At 39.0% G+C, this 20,350-nt stretch overlaps 1 protein-coding gene and 1 long non-coding RNA gene across 6 annotated transcripts in view; one reads left to right on the top strand and one right to left on the bottom strand.

Moving 5' to 3' along the window:
- The window catches only part of LOC147503196 (uncharacterized), a 41,251-nt gene that overhangs the window by 6,888 nt on the left and 14,013 nt on the right, over positions 1-20,350 (bottom strand). For 3 of the 5 annotated variants that reach the window (XM_086607977.1, XM_086607976.1, XM_086607975.1), the window contains exons 11-28: positions 19,855-19,938; positions 16,281-16,349; positions 16,057-16,152; positions 15,797-15,898; positions 14,990-15,058; positions 14,775-14,870; positions 14,599-14,706; positions 13,665-13,778; positions 7,972-8,055; positions 6,948-7,076; positions 5,849-6,047; positions 5,626-5,769; positions 5,463-5,503; positions 3,876-3,959; positions 3,700-3,768; positions 3,544-3,620; positions 727-796; positions 189-338 (exon numbers count right to left, since the gene is read on the bottom strand). In XM_086607977.1, the coding sequence (XP_086464103.1) occupies positions 189-338; positions 727-796; positions 3,544-3,620; positions 3,700-3,768; positions 3,876-3,959; positions 5,463-5,503; positions 5,626-5,769; positions 5,849-6,047; positions 6,948-7,076; positions 7,972-8,055; positions 13,665-13,778; positions 14,599-14,706; positions 14,775-14,870; positions 14,990-15,058; positions 15,797-15,898; positions 16,057-16,152; positions 16,281-16,349; positions 19,855-19,938 (1,785 nt within the window). The remainder of the gene's footprint in view (positions 1-188; positions 339-726; positions 797-3,543; positions 3,621-3,699; positions 3,769-3,875; positions 3,960-5,462; positions 5,504-5,625; positions 5,770-5,848; positions 6,048-6,947; positions 7,077-7,971; positions 8,056-13,664; positions 13,779-14,598; positions 14,707-14,774; positions 14,871-14,989; positions 15,059-15,796; positions 15,899-16,056; positions 16,153-16,280; positions 16,350-19,854; positions 19,939-20,350) is intronic. The other 2 variants (XM_086607980.1, XM_086607978.1) reach the window with 1 other exon arrangement.
- LOC147503197 (uncharacterized) lies at positions 1,755-2,684 on the top strand. Its single transcript, XR_015221925.1, has 2 exons — positions 1,755-2,181; positions 2,267-2,684. It is a non-coding gene; the product is annotated as an uncharacterized LOC147503197 (long non-coding RNA).

Here is a 20,350-nt window from a genome sequence, read left to right on the forward strand (position 1 = left end):
CATAATGACTCCCTCAACTGACATGCAGCACATTATCATGAGGGCATAGGTTGATCTCAGTTTAGAAAATGTATACTATGCAACTCTAGCCAGTTCCATTATGAATAAAAAACTGCTCATAGCATGACGACAACAGAATTGATTCAGTCTTAGTTTGAAATACAAGTAAGCACACTATAATTCTTGACCTGATCATCAGGTGGGCAGTAACTCTCATTCGTAAACTTCCTGCAGCAACCAAAAGCTTCTGGAGACATCCACACAAGATAATCATCGAGCCATGATGCTGCTGGCTTAGCAATGTAACTTGTTTCTGGTGTTAAGGATGCTCTTGCTATCTGCACAACAATAAACAGTTACCCATTTAAACCTGCAAAGTGACTGTATAGCAGAAGAATATAGAAAAACTATGATAACACATTAGGGAGCTGGTTACGTGGACTAATCAAGCAACTATTAAGCTGGTATCTTATTTCAGGGACAGAAAAATCAAATTAAGTTCGCTTTAGTTAAAAGAGAAAAATAGAAGATTAAGGGTTTTTTTTTTTATTGTGTGTTACTACACTCACCACACATCAGAGAGAGAGAGGAAAACACCAGTTCTTTTTACAGATTTCAGTAATTTTCAGATTTGCCTGATCATCTTGACTTGTAAGACAAATATAGGAAGTACCATCTGAAGCATGCGTATAGAAGGAGAAAAGGCTTCCAGCGGATAAGATGTACCTCATTTAAAAGAGATTTTGAATCACATTGACTGATAGAGCATAAGCGGTTGGTCTGTCTTGATTCCAAGCTGAGAATAAAGATAGAAGGAAATTCAAACAGACATCCCGAAACTTCAGCTCAACTATGAGTTGACATCACATTAAAACGATTTACATATATGTTTCATTCAATAATTCAATTGAATTTTGGAAAAATAAAGGGTTCAGAAATATTTGAAGTTACGCAAATAATGTCACACCTCATTCAACAAATTCATGAGGCCCTAAAAGGCACAATTGTCGTTATTGGCTTCTTGCTATTATGCATTCATGTGAACCCGATATTTAACACGTATCTTATTTTACAAAATGCAAAAAGTAAGTTTTTCGTTTATCTGGGGAAACATATAAATATCAACACGATGCTTTTTAGGTTATCTTGCAAATATTAGAGCTTGAAGAGGATGTAATAGTTTTGCTAGGAAGAGTCACCAATAAATATACACATCACTTAGGCTGTATTCAATAGTGACAGCCATAGGCCTAAATGAAGTATCTCCTGTAAAAATTATGCCCGCATCTGTAATAATTAATAGCTATCAACAGTCTACAGGCTACAGGTTATCATCCAATTTGAACCATTCATAGATAACAATTTAATGGAGGCAAAAGAATGCCTTGCATGAATTCCTAACTGAAGAAGTTCAGCAGTTCTTTGTTTGCCTTTCACAAGAGCATTTATGAGCATAAAAAAATCAATGGTGCACGAAAGTTTAACAATCTGCTGCAGTTTCAGCTTAAGTTAGAACCTAATTCTCAATTATCAACTAAAAGATGTATGATGGGGAAAAATCATTAATCGTAAAATTTATTCAATTTGGCTTTACAGTTACTGTGAAGTTTCATACATTTTCCAATATACAATTCTTAAAATTGAGTAACTGCACCATAATCAGTACATGCATGTAAAAATTTACATGACGCCTTATGTTTTAAGAACTGAAAGATTTTCAGAACAAAGATATGGCATGTTCTACCGAAGCCATACTCTCGATCTCTCTCAACAGTGAGGGAGTAGAGAAACCCTCTCCTGCGGGGAAAAGCAGCTCCTTTCCACCCTCTCCATCAATCCCCTCCCCTCCATTTCCAGATCTACCCACTGGTTTATACAACCCAAACCTCACTGTTTCTCTCCCCCCCATTGCCCAAATCCGTCCAATCTCAGTAGATCTAACCCCTCTGAGCCATGAAGAAGAAAAAGAAGAAAAAACCTCTCTTTTCTCCTCTCTCTTCTTAGTTTCCTGTTCACAGTTCAAGATCTATGCGTTTTTTGGCATGATTGGAGTTATGGAGGAGGGAATTCTCCGGAATCCTCTTCTTCTTTTGCAACTCCATCACTTTTGTAGTAGATATAATAGATCTTGGTCTTTTAGTGTTGGTGTTTTGGCTGGTGGCTTCAAGCCTACTCCTTGTTGTATGATTTCCCCTTTTGTGATCTTAAATCTCGGTTTGATTCGCTTGGGTTTGTCTCGCTTTTCCTCTATATTTTGTTTATGCAGGATCCAATCCTTCCTACTTCCCCATCCAATGCTATGGTGTATTGATGCCTTAGTGGATTACTTGATCAGGTCGCCGCGCTTCAACAACGCACATGGTGGGGTGTTTCTTTTGGGAAATACTAATCTGATTATTTGGACCTTCGGGTTCTTGTTATGGACCTTCGGGTCATTGTTCTGGACCTTCTGGTCTGTGCTCTGGAAGGAAGAGGGTTGTGGTTACTGTATCGACGGAGTTAACGCAGTTGAAGTTTGGTGGAGACAGGTGACGATTGCCGTGGATTCAAGATTCGACAGGGGATTGAAGCTGCCTGGAGAAATTGTTGGTTTTAGTTTGGTTATCTATGCAATGTATTTGCTATCTTTCCTTGTAATTTTCTTTGGCTGTGTGTTGTTTGTAAGTTCTGATTCTTATGAATAATATAACAGCAGTTCCTATCGGAAAAAAAAAAGGAACAAAGATACGGCATGAAAGTGCTAAACTTAAGAATCAATTCGAAAATAAACATGTTTTTTCATATATTGAGAGAACTTGTTCAAAGAACTTTAATTATTATTGTGTCACGGCCCAAGTCCCAGCCCGGTGGGGTAGTGAGGAGATCATGGATGCAAGTGAGGCCCAAGGAACTGAATAGTAACTTCAGCTAGCACTTTTGAGTGAGGGCCAGTGGTGTTACAAATGGTCAGAGCCTACCCGGTCCACTCTCATGTTGGTGTGTGCTAAGTTCCCAATTGGAGTACTATACTGTGGTGATCTACTCGATGTAAGCTTCATTGAGAATTATGAGAAGTTGGAAAGTGGAGTGTTCTACGTGATCTCCTACCTGGCAAGGACCAGTGACTAAACAGTGGGGGTCGAGAACCATAGTCCCACTCCCACATCGTTAGTGTAAGGGTGAGTGGGAAGTGGAGTACTGTGTATAGTCCTCTCCTGCCAAGGATGCGAGGGACCAAAGAGGGGGTCCCAAGACCATAGTCTGAGATCCGTGTAGTGTAATGGGGAGCAAGGTGAGTTAAAAAAAAAGAAAAGAAGAAAGGAAAAACAATGGTGGAAGCGGCGACATAGTGGTGACAGGTGAGGGAAAAGGGACCCCCACAAACATTTTGGGACAAGTAACTAACTTTCTTTTTAAATTTGGCAGCATACCACAGACTCAAATACACAAACGTAAATCAATCATACAGCAATTTAAATAGAATATGAAGACAACAGATGAGTAAAACAATAACAACAGGAAATAAATGAATTAAGAAAACACGGTATATATTTATATCCATACCTATAGTTGTAGTTTTTCACAACAAAATACAATGGTGGTCCTATTCTGAGATACTCCGAAATATTGTTAAAATAACCCTGCAATAAATGATAATATGTGTTGAGAGGCTGAAGCGAGGCCAAGAAAGAAAAGTTACCAGATAAAATACCAAGTAACCTGAAGATATGAGTCTTGAGGAAGAACAACTTTTTGTTCCAGACCAGGTTGAATTCTTGTGCAGAGTGCCTATATGGTTCAGAAAAATGTATAATTAGTTCAATATATCTAGGAAGATGTAAAATATATCCAATCACAAAATAAAACTGGAGAAACGTCATAAATGAGCAACTTACAATGCTTGCGAAACCAAAAGCAATGAAGACAGCAATAACAACTATTTTGACTCCCCAAAGTCCAAGAATAGGTGAATGGATTTCCTAAAAAGAGGAAGAATTATTATAAAAAATCATAATTGATCAGAAAAATGGAAAAGGCCAACGATAGTAATATTCATATGAAGGTAAGACCTCAACAAACCATTTTTGATATGCTTCTCACCAACAAATAAATAAAAAATATGGGGACGATTTTTTATTCTTCAAGCATAGCACCACAACATTGATCAAGCAGAGCTAGTAAGGACCATTTTTTTTTTTTTTTTTTTTAGTCTGATTGGAAAGATGAACCATATGTCCATATGTAATGCTGTTATAAACTTATGAACTAATGGCCCAGATCAGATTTCACCTGTGTTTGTCTTCTTGAAAAACCTAGAAACCAATCATTCTACTCAGTAACATTTTGTACCTACTCTTATCACCTAATCACACAGTTAATATGAACTCCATCAATCCGGTTTCTAGTTGTATGAATAAAAGGCCCCTAAGTCTGCTGCCCCACCTATCATAATTAATCAAAATTGAGCATACGCCATAGTCAGCGTACTAAATTTCCTTCACCAACACGTAAAGATAATCTATTCCCTTGGACCACCAAATGAAAATGGACTTTCAGGTCAGACTTATTCAATTGAACTACATTAGCCACTAGATATGGTTAATCACAACGGTTAGAGAAGAAATTTATTTGACCATCAATTGTCTATACACTGAGATACCCCTTGGCGTGGCCCGAGGAAGGGTATGTTGGAAAGGAGTCAAGCCCAACGAGGGCCAACGGTTTTGCCATGGTGAGGTTCCACCTAGTTTATGTTGTTGTCCTGGATCTTGGGGATATAGGTAATTATCCGACATATCCCAACGTCGAGGTCTTTTCAAGCTCAATTGGTTGCAGGAATGGTGAGAACTATGCAGTCAACTGCGTTCAAGGACGGAGCAATCCGAGGACGGATGACCTCCTGGGAATAAAACCACACAGTGCAGGCTGTCCGTTATGCATGGCTAAATGGGACAGTATCAACACGACAATATGGGGAGCAGCAGAAGCGTGGTCCCTTAACCCACAGGTCCCAGTATCGAAACCTGGCTCTCTACCACGTACCAACAATCGATACCGACCCACTTTGCCACCCAAAAGCCCAAGTCCAAAGTCTACCCATCTATGGTGTGGGGTATTAACTCAAAAGGTCTTGATGTGAGTAAGTGGTAGTGATCCAATATAACCTGGATCCAAGACAGCTTCCTGCCCAATGTGGGCTAAACCCAATCCAAGAAGAGAAAGTTCTATAACATAAGAGAAAGTGTTGAAATGAAAACAAAATCCCGAAGGGTATATCCAGTGATTCTAGACAAATTATCAAAACTTTCCGTACCATTTCATTTTTAGTGCTTTTTTTACAAGAAACATTTCATTTTGAGTGCAAAACCATAGCTAATGAATGGATTATCATTTTTTCTCTTAAAAAATAAAAAATAAGAAAAAATAATAATAATCAATTAGGATGGTAATAACCAGATAGATGAGTATTTATACAGACCAACCTTCATATAGCGAGTCAACAATCCTTCTCTCTGACCACTGCCTACACTTACAAATGACATTTTTCGGATTCAGGAAAAAGGGACAAAAAATTAGACACCGCAAAAGCATTCAATGTCTACAAAATGTTTCACATAATGCCAAGAAAATGTCCATCTAAGATACCTTTATCAGATTGATCGGAAGATACTGGAGTCTTTATGCAAGGAAAACAGTCGATCCTATGGTCCTCAGTCCGCAAGAAGTCAAAAACAATCAAGGCCACAAAAGCAGTGACTTGCAAAAGGAAGTCCAAAAGAACAGCCAATGCTGCGGAACAGCAAGAGAACCAAAATCAGCAAGAGAACTTTACACGATACGAGTTTCGAAAGTGGAGAAAATCTTCTACCTGCAAACATAGAAAATACCCGGCAAGCTGGCATTGGAATGAAACTCCCAACAGCAAATGCTAAAACCTCAGAAATACTAGCGAGAGTTATGGATGGCCCAACTTCAACCAATGCACTACTTATTCGTTCCTCCAAAGGCAACTCCAATGATTGTCGTTTGACAGCATGTACCAAAATACACATATTATCTACTCCGACCTGTACAACGCATATTGATACTGAGATTGTTTAGTAACAACTATGAAATTGTGCTTGGAGTTTATATAGCAATATCAAGATTTGTCAATAAAAGATCATAGTGCGAATAGATTGACAGAAATTTGGGCGTCTACAAACATTAACATTTCCTCACAAAAGGTCTGATTCATTAAGGAAAATTTTCATGCACCAAACCTTACTAATATCAAAATAAAATAAAAAGGAAATGATTAGACTTTGCTCAAGAAGTTGCGAAAACCATCAAAACACAACTCAGCATCGTGAGGAGCTCCAATGTTCAACCATTAGTATTGAAGTATTATGTGATGAGTTGCAGCCTTACACGAAAGATCATATGAGGCCGACTCTTTGTGTAAATTCAATTACTTTGAAGCAATACTATTGGTGTTTTTATCATGTACTATTGAAGATGGTGATAAGTGGAGCGGCCCCAGGATTTATATATTGATTGGCTAGGCTTTAGACTCTGGATGTGGGATTATAATCTTAACACGCTCCCTCACGTGTGGCATAAACTTGAGCCTAACACGTGGACAATTTTTAAACGGGGGAGTAGCATGGGCCCTTTGGACTAGAGAAATAGCCCGCTCTGATACCATATTAAAGATGAGCATCCAACTTAAAACCAATTGGTGATAAGTGGAGCGGTCCCAGGATTTATATATTAATTGGCTAGGCTTTAAACTCTCGATGTGGGATTATAATCTCAACCTGTAACAACAGCAGAATAGAGATTAGATTCCTCAATAAGCAATACCGATGATGAGGGAAAAGAGTGAAGACATCTGCTTCGTGCAAAGGAAACATTGCATTACAATCACTACTAACTTAATCGAAATAAAAACTGTAGTACAAATTATTTTTTTAAAAGGAACTTACAGCCAAAACGAGAAATGGGATGACTTCCATTATAATTAACGTGGATTTTACTCCAATTGCACTGAAAAATCCAACAGATCCAAGAACAGAGAGCATGACAACAAGAACTCCTGACAGACCAAGTAATACCTAGAAATCAATCCATCAACAGAAAACTATTAAGTGTCACCGATCGAACTGTTGTAAGCAAATGCAACAGAAGCATAGATTGGAAGAACAAATGAGTTGCCATATGCAAGACAGTAGAAACATGGTTTTGGCACAAAGAGAAACACGAGAATATCAAAGTTATAAACAGCTAAAATGCTTTTTAAAGAGCAATGTGGTCAGCAAATATGTCCTATACCAATGAAATGGATTTCAACAAAAAACCACAAAAGAATTGAACTTCAACCAAATATGAAAAAATCTAACAAAAATGACTTTGATACGATCCTGCTGTGTGCGCCTATAAAGTGTACCAATCTTGATTTACCCAATTCTCCAAGACGGGAAACAAATGTGGATTGGTATAATTGTAGGAGATGCAGCAAATTTCCTCAGTATATGATCATAGTGGAAAATCCACTCGCATTCTCCATTTTCCTTCAGAAACAGGGAATGCAAAAATTGCCTTCCGTAGAATACATATTTACTGATGATTTTGTTTACATAGTAAATTCAGCCGTAGTGTATAATCAATTATGGAAAAAGAATGCAAGGAAAAGACAACAGCGGAAAATTGTTACACTATCCCTGAAGGAAAATTCCACTATATGTTTGCAGCCGCTGTGTTTAATCATTTATGAAAAGAGAGTGCAAGGAAAAAGACAACAGAGATTTAACACTGTCCATGCAGGATAATTCCCACTACACGTCCAATACAGATGTCAACAAGAAAAAAGAACTACTAATGTTGCTCACAGAAATTTTCTGTGTACATGGTTCTCTCCCCCCCAGCAGAAATACATTAGAAACATTGGTAAATTATATCTTACCAAAATGAAGGAAACATGGAAAAGTACCATGAAGAAGAACTATTTACCTTAGATGAAATATAGAAGGAAGATAACTGAGGCGCATCTCCCAAAGTCAGAGATATGTAAGCAAACATCACAATATAGCTTATCTGAGATAAAAATTGAAAAAAAAGAAAAAGAAGAAAGAAAGAAAATGCATTAAAAGAATATTCCTGCATAAGAATAAATTAGCAGTGCCTATAAGAAAAAGGAAAAACCTAGGGTATAACCTCAGCTTCCCTATCCCCGACCGCAAAAAATAAGTAGAAGTCACTTAAACGCACACAAACGGAGATGTTGATCATCCATGAAAGAAACTATAAACAACCATAAAATTGCTATGCAGGCATTAGGCACTTGACTCTTTTATGATAATGCACGTTTCATAGGTAAAACTTGAACCAGTTATGTGGTTGACTATTGTAATATTAGTCCTATTGGGCCTATACTTGGGCCCAACCTATGTACACTGTAACTCTGTTATTATAAATAGAGGATGGGTCTCCCTTTGAGACCTAACTTTTACTGTCTCTCTTTCTACATGGTATCAGAAAAAACAGGAAGAGAGAAGTAAGGAGATCAAACCCTAGTCACTACCCTTAGCCACCACCCTAGCCGCCACCCCCTTCCTTCTTCCCTCGGCTCGGCAAATGACGATATTGCTACCGACCTGCCCATTGAGTCCGCTTCATCCGAAATACCGACTTGTGTTTGCCTCCTACTGTTTTCCGGTAGGTTTCCGCGCTTATCACACTTTTTTCCGTAGTTTCCTGCGTTTATCACATTTTTCCCAAGGGTTTTAAAGCGATTATAACTTTTTTCACATCAAGGTACTATTCTTTGCACTATATCCCTTATCATGACGGATAACGACTCTAAAGGTACGGATGATGTCTCCTTGTTGAATAATTTCTCTTCTTCGAAGAAAATTACTACCACTCTTCTTAATGGGCGGAATTTCCACTCTTGGACTCGTTCTGTTCGCTTATTTTTGGGGGCCAAAGGGAGGATGGATTGGCTTGTTCCCAACAAGATGATTTGTCCAATTAATATAGACCCTACCTACAATAGTTGGTCCATGACCAACTGTATGATTCTAAGTTGGTTGTTCAACTCTATGGAGCCTGATGTCTATGAGATGTTTACCTTTTATGAGACTGTTGATGGTTTGTGGGCTGCTCTCTCCGAAATGTATGCTACTACTTAACAATGAGGTTCGAATTTATGAGCTCTACCGTGAGTTAGGGTCGCCACACAGGGGGCTCTTTACGCCTTAGCTTACTTTGGGTACTTGAAGAAGTCACCGGAGGAGCTTTCTACTTACACTTCCCTATCCAGTATTACTGGTATGACACCTACTATTATGGCCGCTCTTCAGTAGCGTGAGGAGAAACAGAGAGTTCATCAGTTCCTTATTGGTCTTCACTCTGATTTTGAAGCCATTCGCACTCAAGTTCTCAATACTGCACCTCTTCCATCTCTTGGTGAGGCGTATGCCATTATTGAGAAACATGAGCGTCGTGTTCGGATTACTTCTTCTCCAGTGGTTTCTGATGCACCGTCTTCTCGCGATCGATGGCATTTGTTGCTACTACTTCGACCCCGTGGGTCTTCGTTGGCTTTCGTTCTCATCGTTCCATCCGGAACACTTTCGTGGGCGCTTTTGTGATCATTGCAAAGGCAAGGCCACCTTATTGATAGTTTCTATCGGTTGCATCCGAGCTTCGGCCCCAAGAGGGGGTCGAGGGGCTTAGGAGGCAAACAAGCCTCGTGATTGCGCCTATTGGCGATATTTCCGTAGTCATCATTCGTGGGGAGTTTCGAGGATTCCGGGACTTTTACCCAAAGACAGATTGATCGCCTTATGCATGCTATGTCTACGCGGGGGACATCTAGTACTTTTGCCATGATCCGCCACGTACACCTATCGCGTTCCATATTCGTTCCCCGCCTCCATCCGGTTGGGTCCTTGATTCCGAGTAAATGATCATACGACCGCGAAGTCTAGATTATTGTCGATAGCACACCCTTTTCACATCATGTCCGCGCCATGGATGGCTCATACACCACTATTACCCGTAGTGGTACTTGTTCGATTATCCCCTCGCTATCTCTTTAGAGTCGGGCCTTTACATGTTCCTCACTTAGCACTTAGCCCAAGTATTTGTTAGTCGCCTTGCTAAAGATTATCAATCGCTCGTTGTTTTCTTACCCCATTCTTGTTATCTTCTTAACCCGAAAGCACGAGGCAGATTTTTGGCGGGGCTATGAGCATCTTGACTATACTACTTTGGAGATCCCCCTTGTCCCAAAGACTGCTCCACCAAGATCGAAGTTTGCATGCTAGTGTGTTGCTCGTGTCGGGCCGTTATTTGTTTTCTCACCGAAGTCTTTGAAAAGTTGGCATGCTCGGTTGGGCCATGTCAACTTCAAGTATCTATGTACTTTATTTCCGAATTAATAAAAGCATGCAAAAATACTCTTTTTCATTGTGATACTTGTTCTTTGTCTAAACATGTGCGTAATTTTATATTCCTCGCATTTCTAGATCTCCTTGTATGTTTGATGTGATTCATACGGATGTTTGGGGCCCTTCTCCTGCGACTACCCTCTCGCCATAGGTACTACGTGACCTTTATAGATGACCATACTTCGGTGTACTTAGATCTATTTACTTCACAAGAAATCAAGTTCTCCCCTTTTTTCACTCGGTTTCTCCACTCATTAAAACTCGGTTCCAATATCGCGGGTTCGCGGACTTCGGTCCGATAATGCGAAGGAGTATGTTTCCAACGAATTTGTCGCCCGCCTTAACCAATGGGGTATCCTTCAAAGAATCGACTGTCCCTTATACACCGAAAGCAAAATGGTGTTCTTTGAACGAAAAAATCGGAGTCTTATGGATGTAGTTCGGTGTTTGTTGCAAGGTATGCATGTTTCTCAATCCCCATCGGCATTATCGCGGTTCTTACCGCCGCTACCTTCAAAACCGCGACACCCAAGTAGAGTTCTTAATGGTAAGGCCCCTTCAAGTCAGATACCCTACCGTGTTCTCGTTTCCCATTATTCCCGGTGTTTAGGTGGTTTGCTATGTTCATGATAAAAGTCCCACGCTGAACCAAATTTGATGATAAATCCATTCGGTGTGTCTTTCTAGGGTATTCCCTATGTCCGCGGGTATCGCTTTTATCATCCACCTAGTCGTCGCCTCTATCATACCTTGGATGTCACATTTGTCGAAAGTATAGTGCATATTTTGGTCCTTATACATCCGTGCGGGAACCTTTGTCTTCCCCAGGAGAGCGCCTTCCATTGCTTATCCTATTCCTATCTTTGATACTCCTCGGTGGTCCCTCCTACTAAACCTTTACAGTGTATACTCGTCGCGACTTCTCCTCATGCTCATGCTCACCCGGTTCCTCGGGTAACATTCCTTCACCTTCTAGTGATCTACCCATTGGATTGCTCCTACCGCTGACTCCCCATGATTGCTCCCCGGTGATTCTCCCGCTGTGTTGAGCCCCTCGATTTCCTTCCAGACCGGGCATCCCCCGCACAAATACGGTTTTCCCCACTAACCATCCTATTAGCGCAGGTTTGTCTCTTATCGTATGTATCCGCTTCTATCGACATATCCGACTTCGGTTTCCTCCATTCGGATACCGCGATCGGGTTCGAGGGCTCTGTCGATCCACATTGGGTAGCCGCTATCGCGGTGAGATGACGACCACCTCGAAAGAAATTAGACTTGGGAAATGGTTGCTTTACCTCCCAAGACTTCGCCTGTTGGATGCAAATGGGTTTTTACAGTGAAGTACTTGGCAGATGGTACAGTTGAACGATATAAGGCCCGTTTGGTTGCTAAGGGATTTACACAAGTACCTAGACGTGACTTTGGTGCGACCTTTGCTCCGTAGCTGCTAAAATCTGTTCACCCGAATCTTATGATTGGCCTCTTCATCACTGGATGTGAAGAATGCCTTCCTTCACGGAGATCTGGCTGAGACGATTTACATGGATCCCCCACCATGCTTTCGTGGTGAGGGGGAGTATGCTAGGAAAGTTTGTCGACTCCGTAAGTCCTTATATGGGCTTAAGCAGTCACCACGAGCCTGGTTCAAGATGGATTCAAATGAGGTTGGTCATTCTGAAGATGGATTTACCAGCCACACTCGCACCATACATTGTTTGTTCGGGCGAACTCACGGGGGCGACTTATCCGCTTGTATATGTGGACGACATTATTATTACAGGAGATGATGCATCAGGCATTGTACAAATTAAGGAATCCCTTGGGAAGTCTTTTGAGGTTAAAAACTTGGGTCCTCTACGTTACTTTCTTGGCATTGAGATTGCACGTAGTCCCAAGGGAATCTCTTTATCTCAACGAAAGTATGTTCTAGATCTTCTGACTGATACAGGGATGCTGGGTTGTCGACCAGTTTCTACTCCTATGGTGCCTAACAGCCGGTTAGTTGCAGACGATGGACCATTATTGTCAGATCCATCACTTATCAGCGCTTGTTGGACGTCTTATTTATCTAGTTAATACTAGACCAGACATTGCCTATGCTGTGAGCAGAGTTAGTCAGTTCATGCATGCTCCACGTCAATCTCATATGGATGCAGTGGAGCATATTCTGAAGTACCTAAAGTCTTGCCCTGGCTTAGGTCTCTTCTATGCAGCCGGTTCACAAGGTCCCTTAGAATGCTACACTGATTCTGATTATGGAGGTTCTATTGATGATTCGCTCCACTACCGGCTTACGTGCTTTTCGTGGGAATCACCTTATCTCATGGAAAAGCCAGAAGCAGTCTGTTGTCTCCAGATCATCTGCTGAAGCTGAGTATCGTGCCCTAGCTTTGGGCACTTGTGAGATATGTGGTTGCGATCTATTTTGGGAGAGCTTGGTTTTGCACAGTCTGGATCATCCGTACTTCACTGTGACAATCAAGCTGCCATCCATTTAGCTTCAAGATTCATCCTACATGAGCGGACTAAGCACATAGAGATTGATGTGCATTTTCTCGGGAGAAAGTTCGTCTCTGGGATTGTCTCCCCGTCCTTTGTTAGGACTAAGGCATAGATTGCTGATACTCTTACCAAACCAGTGGGACCTGCTGATCTTCGCTCTTCCATTGGCAAACTGGGTCTATTGGATATCTTCGCACCAGCTTGAGGGGGAGTATTGTAATATTAGTCCTATTGGGCCTATACTTGGGCCCAACCTATGTACACTGTAACTCTGTTATTATAAATAGAGGATGGGTCTCCCTTTGAGACCTAACTTTTACTGTCTCTCTTTCTACATTGACTGATGTTAAAATACAGCTGGAAACGGAATTTGTGAATCTACACTTAAAATAGCAATGACCTAAATTTTTATTTATTTCCTTGACGAAGTTCCCTAACCAAAACAACATGAATTTGCTTAATGCGTTAAAGTAAATGAACCTATTTTAAAAAATACTTGAGATTAGTTAAAAATTATTAATTAAAATGTGTGAGGAAATATAGAATGGGTGGACGAGACAAGAATTTTGGAGCACTTGGTTACATCAAAGATGAAAAATCATTACAAAGGAACCAATCTCTTAGTTCAACTGCTCCCCAAAAAAGACTAAAAAGGAAAGAAGCTGAAAATACTGTAACTCCTTCTAAGCAGATAGGAACACACAAAAGCTGTCAAAGGAAATCTGAAAAGACTCGCTCACTCACCAGAATGGTTATTACATCTGCAGTACTTTCTCTTTTCAATTCTTCCTGGACAGAGCTTTCAGATGAAAAGGAGAGTGTAAGGTTATGAGATTGCACCATTGTTATTAGCTCTTCCTGTCATGTAACTTGTTGTATCAGATACAATCTTAAAAGAACAGAGAATTCATAATGGAAAGTATATTCATGGAAAGTTCAATATGTGTTCAAACACGAAAAACCCCTGGCTGTTGTCACCCTTTTATTAATGTGATTTTAGATATAGAACTTACATTAATGTGCCCCATAATGTATAAACTCTAACTTATATAGAAACCCGCGGAATATGAAATTAATATTACAATATATTACTGCAAATACACTAATATAAGACTCAGAAAACCAAAAAGGAATCGACTAAAATTCAAATAAAATATAACCATGAAGCAAATCTAAGGCCCCTTACAGTAGGACAATGAGACACTGCAGTTCATATAATTGACTTTGTGTTGCAAACAATCTTTCCAAGAAGAGTAAATCATTGGTTGACTTTACGTAGTTCTCTATATTCTCTTAGGCTTCCTGTCTTCCTTCTAGTTCATGGTAAAGCTCATGGATAAGTATGGGCGGCCTATTAGGGAATAAAGATAATGGGGATTGCACTTGTCTGCTAATCTTGGTGATTACAAGCAATATTTAAGAAAACTGTGCCAAGATAATTGAAATTAGAGCTGCCAAGAGGATTGACCCTGATTGCATTTGTATCTTCTCTCTAGATTTTTTTGAGACAGAACCTACTTTTGACAACATTAGTAAGAATGAAAGCAATGAATCCTATCAAAATTTGTGAAAAAATGCCAGGAGTTTCAATAATAAATTGAGATTAAGAACTATTAGGATTTCTAATTTACTGACCTAATATCTTTCAAAATTAAGAACAGAAAGACAATAAACAAACCTTCACTAAATGAATAAAAGCCTTCTCCCAAGCTACAGCCTTTCCGTTCCCATTGCTTGTTTGGTCAATCTCATTGTTCACTGGATAGGTTATTACAAATGCGGAAGCCTGCCATAAAAAAGCTATAGTAAGTCACAGATACACTCCAATCATCATATCTAAGCCTATAATGTTACCTCTGAATAGTTATTCCCAGAAAAACCTCCTAATGCCGTGGTTGGGTCAAGTGGGCCCTGAAATGCACTCATACATGTAGTCGCAGATGTGTAATGCTGATGATGATGACAAAGCAACAAATGAAAGGAATAAGTACTTAGTAGAATCAGAAAACGTAAACACATATCAATAGAAGTCATTAACAAAGCCAAATAAAGAGAGAACTTGGATACACCTGAAAGCAGTACTCGACATGGTCAAGTCCTCCATAACCATCATAATTTTTTGGATCCATCTTAAAATACTGTCAAGAGAAAATAATTGTTGAGACGTTTAGTCCCACATGGGATATGTTAAGCCACACATAAATATAAATAATAAGTCTTGGGGACTATCCACTCCACTTATCACCAATTGGTTTGGTTTTAAGTTGGATCCCTATCTTCAATAATGAACACCTTATTACAGCTCAACAGTTTTATGTATAGTTAATGAAAAATAAGCAAAAGATAGAGAATTCCCAGCGGAAACCCAAGAAAAAGAAAAAGGATACCATCTTACATTCGGACAGCTGAGTTTATGTTTACCTAAAACAAAGGTGGGAGCCGCGTATCATGTTCCAAGCTTCACCCCCCCCCCCAAAATCCTAAGAATCTTAAGGAGAGAAGTAGATTAATAGATTATTCATTGAGTCTGTTATTTTTCGGAAAATTATAAATGGAACAACGTCCTTAATAGCCTTTTCTTTCTTATGAATCTAATTAAACGTTCCAGTTTTGTTGCGATTGAGGATTCAGTAATGCGTAGCTGTATCTGCTTGTATTAACAAGTATTGACACAATTTTTTTTCAATATGCCATGCCGATGTTACTCAGGTTAGGACATGTCCTAGATCCTGGTCTATCACATACTAATGTCAGGCATCTTGTGAGGAAAACCCCACTCCCATATGGGCCGTAGATATAGGTGACCAATTAGGAAAAGTGTCAGCAAGACAGTATTGTGAAATATTTATTTAAGAAAAAGAAATGAAGGACAATACCTGCAAAACACTTTGAGTTGCGCAATCCTGGCCTAGTGGCTTCAAGCAAATGTCAGTAAGAGACACAACTGATCCAGAATAATTTGCTTGAATTCCATCGACCTGCCACAATGAAGAAGCAAACTTTATTTTCAATTTTCATCCATGTCATATACAGAGTGCTTGTATTTAGCTAGTAGTTTATATAAATGACAACAAAAAAATTGCATCCTTTTCATCACGGGATGTTTTTAGTATGTAACATCATGTACTTGAAATACCTTTTTTTGTATTTCAAAGAGTAAATGGATGTTGTCATCTGTCACTATACGGGGTGACTTGCCATGCTCTGAATCTGGAATAGTTGCTAATATAAGCTGCAGAAACAAAAACAGAAAAGGGAAGGAAGATGATAATGAACATGTCATATCATTTGAAGTTGAAAATGACCAACATTGTGATATGAATAGAAAATTGGAACCAAAGGCATCTTACAAGTACAAACCAGTGAACAAATACGGAATGGTGATATGAACCTAGATGTTCCGAATAACGGTGAGAGAAGAATTTGCATCTGAGTTTAAGAGAATTAAGAGAATAATCAGGAGCTCTAAGGTTGACCAATAACCACACTCTTATATAGTCCTTACTTTGAAGGTGAAACCAGATAGAGTAACCGCTTAGCCTCACACCCACACGTGCATGCACACGAAGACTAGGCACAACAATACATGGTATTCCAAGGAAATCATAGTATATTCTGAAAATATTATGCCATAATTCCAACAAGTGACACTGTAGCATAATTATGAAGCGAAGATAAAACAAATACATTCAAGTAATTATGCATAAACTTCGCTTTAAAATATATTATTATGCGTTTTTCCAAAATAAAAAAGTACAGAAGTACTGAGATTATGAGTTGTGGAGATCTTCAAGTGTCAACGAGTGCATGGTAAATGTATTATTATTATCCAAAAACATACATGACAAAGACATATCTAAGAAACCTGAGTTACTATGTCATGGGCTATTCTTATATCCACGACATCTTTGTAAGCCAAGTGGGACCTACACACTAAGATCATTTCTTTTACGCTAGGTGCATTACCAAGACCACCTTGTCCTACAGATGGGACATCACAAATAGATACTTCACATATACCAATGCACTACCAACACCTTCGGTATGAGATATAGATATCACAAATGCTTTGACTTATCAACACAAAATTCAGCATACAAGGAACTGAATAGTTACTTCAAGCAGAAACTTTTAGTGAGGATCAGTAGTGTTACAAAAGGCGCTATATACCAATCCACCCCATATAACGATAGTACAATGTGGATTGTTGATGCAACCCCCATCTACTGACCCAGGCCGAAGTCCAAAACTTGGTTCCAGCAATAGATTACAGCTAGATATCCATGATTCCAGGGTTTATGACAGCTTCCTAACAATGCGGAGTTAAAGTTTGGTGCTACCTTCATCTCATGGCCTAGGTGCCTTACCGACATACCGTCATCAGGCTATAGTGCTATATCCATGGGGTATCACACCAAACTATATAATTCATACGAGAAATTTCTGAACGAAGATATGTAACTTTTTTTGTGTGGATAATGGGAGATGTAATTAAAACCTTATTCTCTAGGGCAAGGATCAAGGCCTAGTTAGTAAGAGTCAACCATTGAGTCAATATTCAAATGATAGTATATTCCAGTGTAGTAAAGGCGTTAAAGCACACCTAAGGCGCAACACCCTCCTGCCTTAGGGCTTAGGGCGGGCGCATGCTTTGATCGATCGAGGCGCCAGTAGTAATAAAAAAAATAGATATATCAAATAAAAAATAAAATAAATATTAAATATGACATGAATTATTACTGATTTGCTTAGCCAAACTTTAAAATTAATTTTATGTGATTGTAAACATAAAACCATTGTAGTCATTTAAAAGAAAAAATCTTAAGCAATAAGTAAAGAGCAAAATAAAACTCAGATCTCTCAATATAATTTAGCTCAACTTCAATAAACTAAAATAATGAACCGATAGAATTGAGTCAAATGAGTTTTTCATAAAATATAACACGGATTCAATTTTAGAATCCCGTAAAACTTCATTTAAAATTTAATCCATCTTTGTGTTTTCTCTCAATCCATACAACTTAACATAAACTAGTCAAAATTAAGTTTAAAGTGTACTCCACAATGAAACTTACTAAATTTGTACAATTTCTTATATCATACAACAATTGGATCGAGTGTAAATGTGTCAATGATAGCAAAAATTGTAAAAAAAAGCGAAAAAAAGCTGTAAAAGTTGATAAGTAGGCGCCTTTGTGCTTCGACAAAAAAGCAAAAAAGCGCACGCCTTATATTACCTCTCGCCTTGGTCAAGGCACTAAACTAAAGATTACGCTTTAGGGCGCCCTTGACTACTGACTAATCGTATATTCTAACTATTCACAGTTTTAGGAAAAGGAGAATAATTATTTCAATTGCTGACTGAATTTTCGCTCACAATGTGATATTTTTCCATCAATGACAGAGATAACTGAGGTGCTTCGTTGGTTCCTAGATTGCTGAGGAGATCAATTCCTACTGGAACCACTAGAACTTTAAGTATATAGTAATAAACTTAAAAGTATGTTCCCAATGCTACAAGGTTTGTGGCCAGGAGCAAGAGGCACTTGGAGGATTAGAGATGAAAGTCTATTGTGTTTATCTATCAAGGTTCTCTTCTTGTGGTCTAAGCTTTAAAAAGAATTCAGAAGAGTATTTGAGTTTCCTGTTTTAGCACATATCATCTTGTATAATATTAAAGATGGGCATCCAACTTAAAACTAATTGGTGATTAGTGAAGAGCCCCAAAGACTTATATATATTTATGTGTGGCTTAACATATCCCATATGGGACTAAACATCTCAACACGCCACATGTGTTACTTGAGCCTAACACATGGACAAACATACTTGGTTACGTGGAGTAAGCAACAGCCGATAGGCCCTTTGGGCCAAACACAATAGCCCGCTCTGATACCATATTGAATGTGGGCTTCCAACTTAAAACCAATTTAGCATTTGTCCCTCATGTGGGTTCCAACCAAGCTAATTAATACATAAGAACATGAAATTGCCAAAGAATAGCAATATAAAACTCTACCCCCAAAACGGTGAGAGATGACAACCTCAACCAGTAACTATTTACTGTCACATACAAAGAAGAACCAGAATGCCGGTAACTGTTTACTGTCACATACAAAGAAGAACCAGAATGCATAACAGCTCCAAGCTGATTTGGTCAAACTGCAACACACTTTCAAGGTCTGAAGTCTAAGTATCCTTGGGAGACCTCGTGTTATTGGAGGAGCTTAGCGAGAAGGTGTGAATTCCTAGCCCCCGGCTATGTGCCGGTTCCAGCACCCAGGGCTCATGTTCCCACCTACTGTTGTAAAATCTCGTTGACGGAAAAAAAAAGAAAAAAGAAAATCCTCTGACGATTTCTACGTACAATGGTGGAATGCAGAAACAGGAAACTCTTTCGCTTAATAAAGAAGAAAAATGTCTAAACCTGCCTCGAACTCAAACTCAGCCTCGTATCTCTTGAGATGCACCCCTCACTGACTTCAATCCGAACAAAGTATTACGTATTCAAGAGAATCAAAACTCCTAAGTCGGCCATATTTGGACGTCTAGAGTCTAGACTCTAGAGTACTTCCCCATCGGATGACTGTGAAAATGACGTTTTAGGACCATCTTTTATCTCCTTGCCAATAATACGATAATCATACTTCTTCTTAATGTCCCGACTAGCCTATGTGGACAAACGAAAAGAAGCACTGGAATCCTATAATCTTTGATAACCTTCTTCACCACACATATGCAGTCTACTTTAGAATAAACTATCATTCACCAACACATTATCCTCAACATAATCATTATCATATTTCTACATGAATATTTGCTTTTCTTAAGAAAAACAATATGCAAGAGTACACTCTAATGCTACACCAGAGTCATAATGGTTGTTGTTCACACAATACATCAAGACAGAAAAAATCATAAAAAAACATGATACCTGTTCAATTCTATAAAAAGGGGCAAGGTTTGTGTCAAAAAATTGTTTCTCCTCTGAAGCCTTACTCCCATGCCCTACCCATAGCTGCAACATAACATCAAGACTTTAAAAGTGGTATGTCACAACAGAAATGGACCCCATCATGAAAGTAAATTAATCAACAACCAGAAACGTTAATGTCACTAAACAGGTAAGGCAAGAGTATGCGCCTACAAAAACATTTTACATTTACCGTGTATGACTTCTTAACAGCATAGGTACATGTAAATTACTTAACATATGAGACTCAAATAAGTTGTACAAGGATGTCAGAAAGTGATCAATTTATAATTATTACTGCCGCTTCCTTTGACCTATTTTTTTGTACCCTTTTCTTATTTTGTGAGAGAGAAAGGGGGTGGGTACCTATGTCTTCCTACTGCTTTTGATGTTTTTTAGTCATTTCCGTATTTCCGTTCAATATTATAGTATGAAGACTAACTAACGATGATTTGCC

Source organism: Coptis chinensis, chromosome 4, assembly GCF_015680905.1.
Source record: "Coptis chinensis isolate HL-2020 chromosome 4, ASM1568090v1, whole genome shotgun sequence".
NCBI classification, from domain to species: domain Eukaryota; kingdom Viridiplantae; phylum Streptophyta; class Magnoliopsida; order Ranunculales; family Ranunculaceae; genus Coptis; species Coptis chinensis.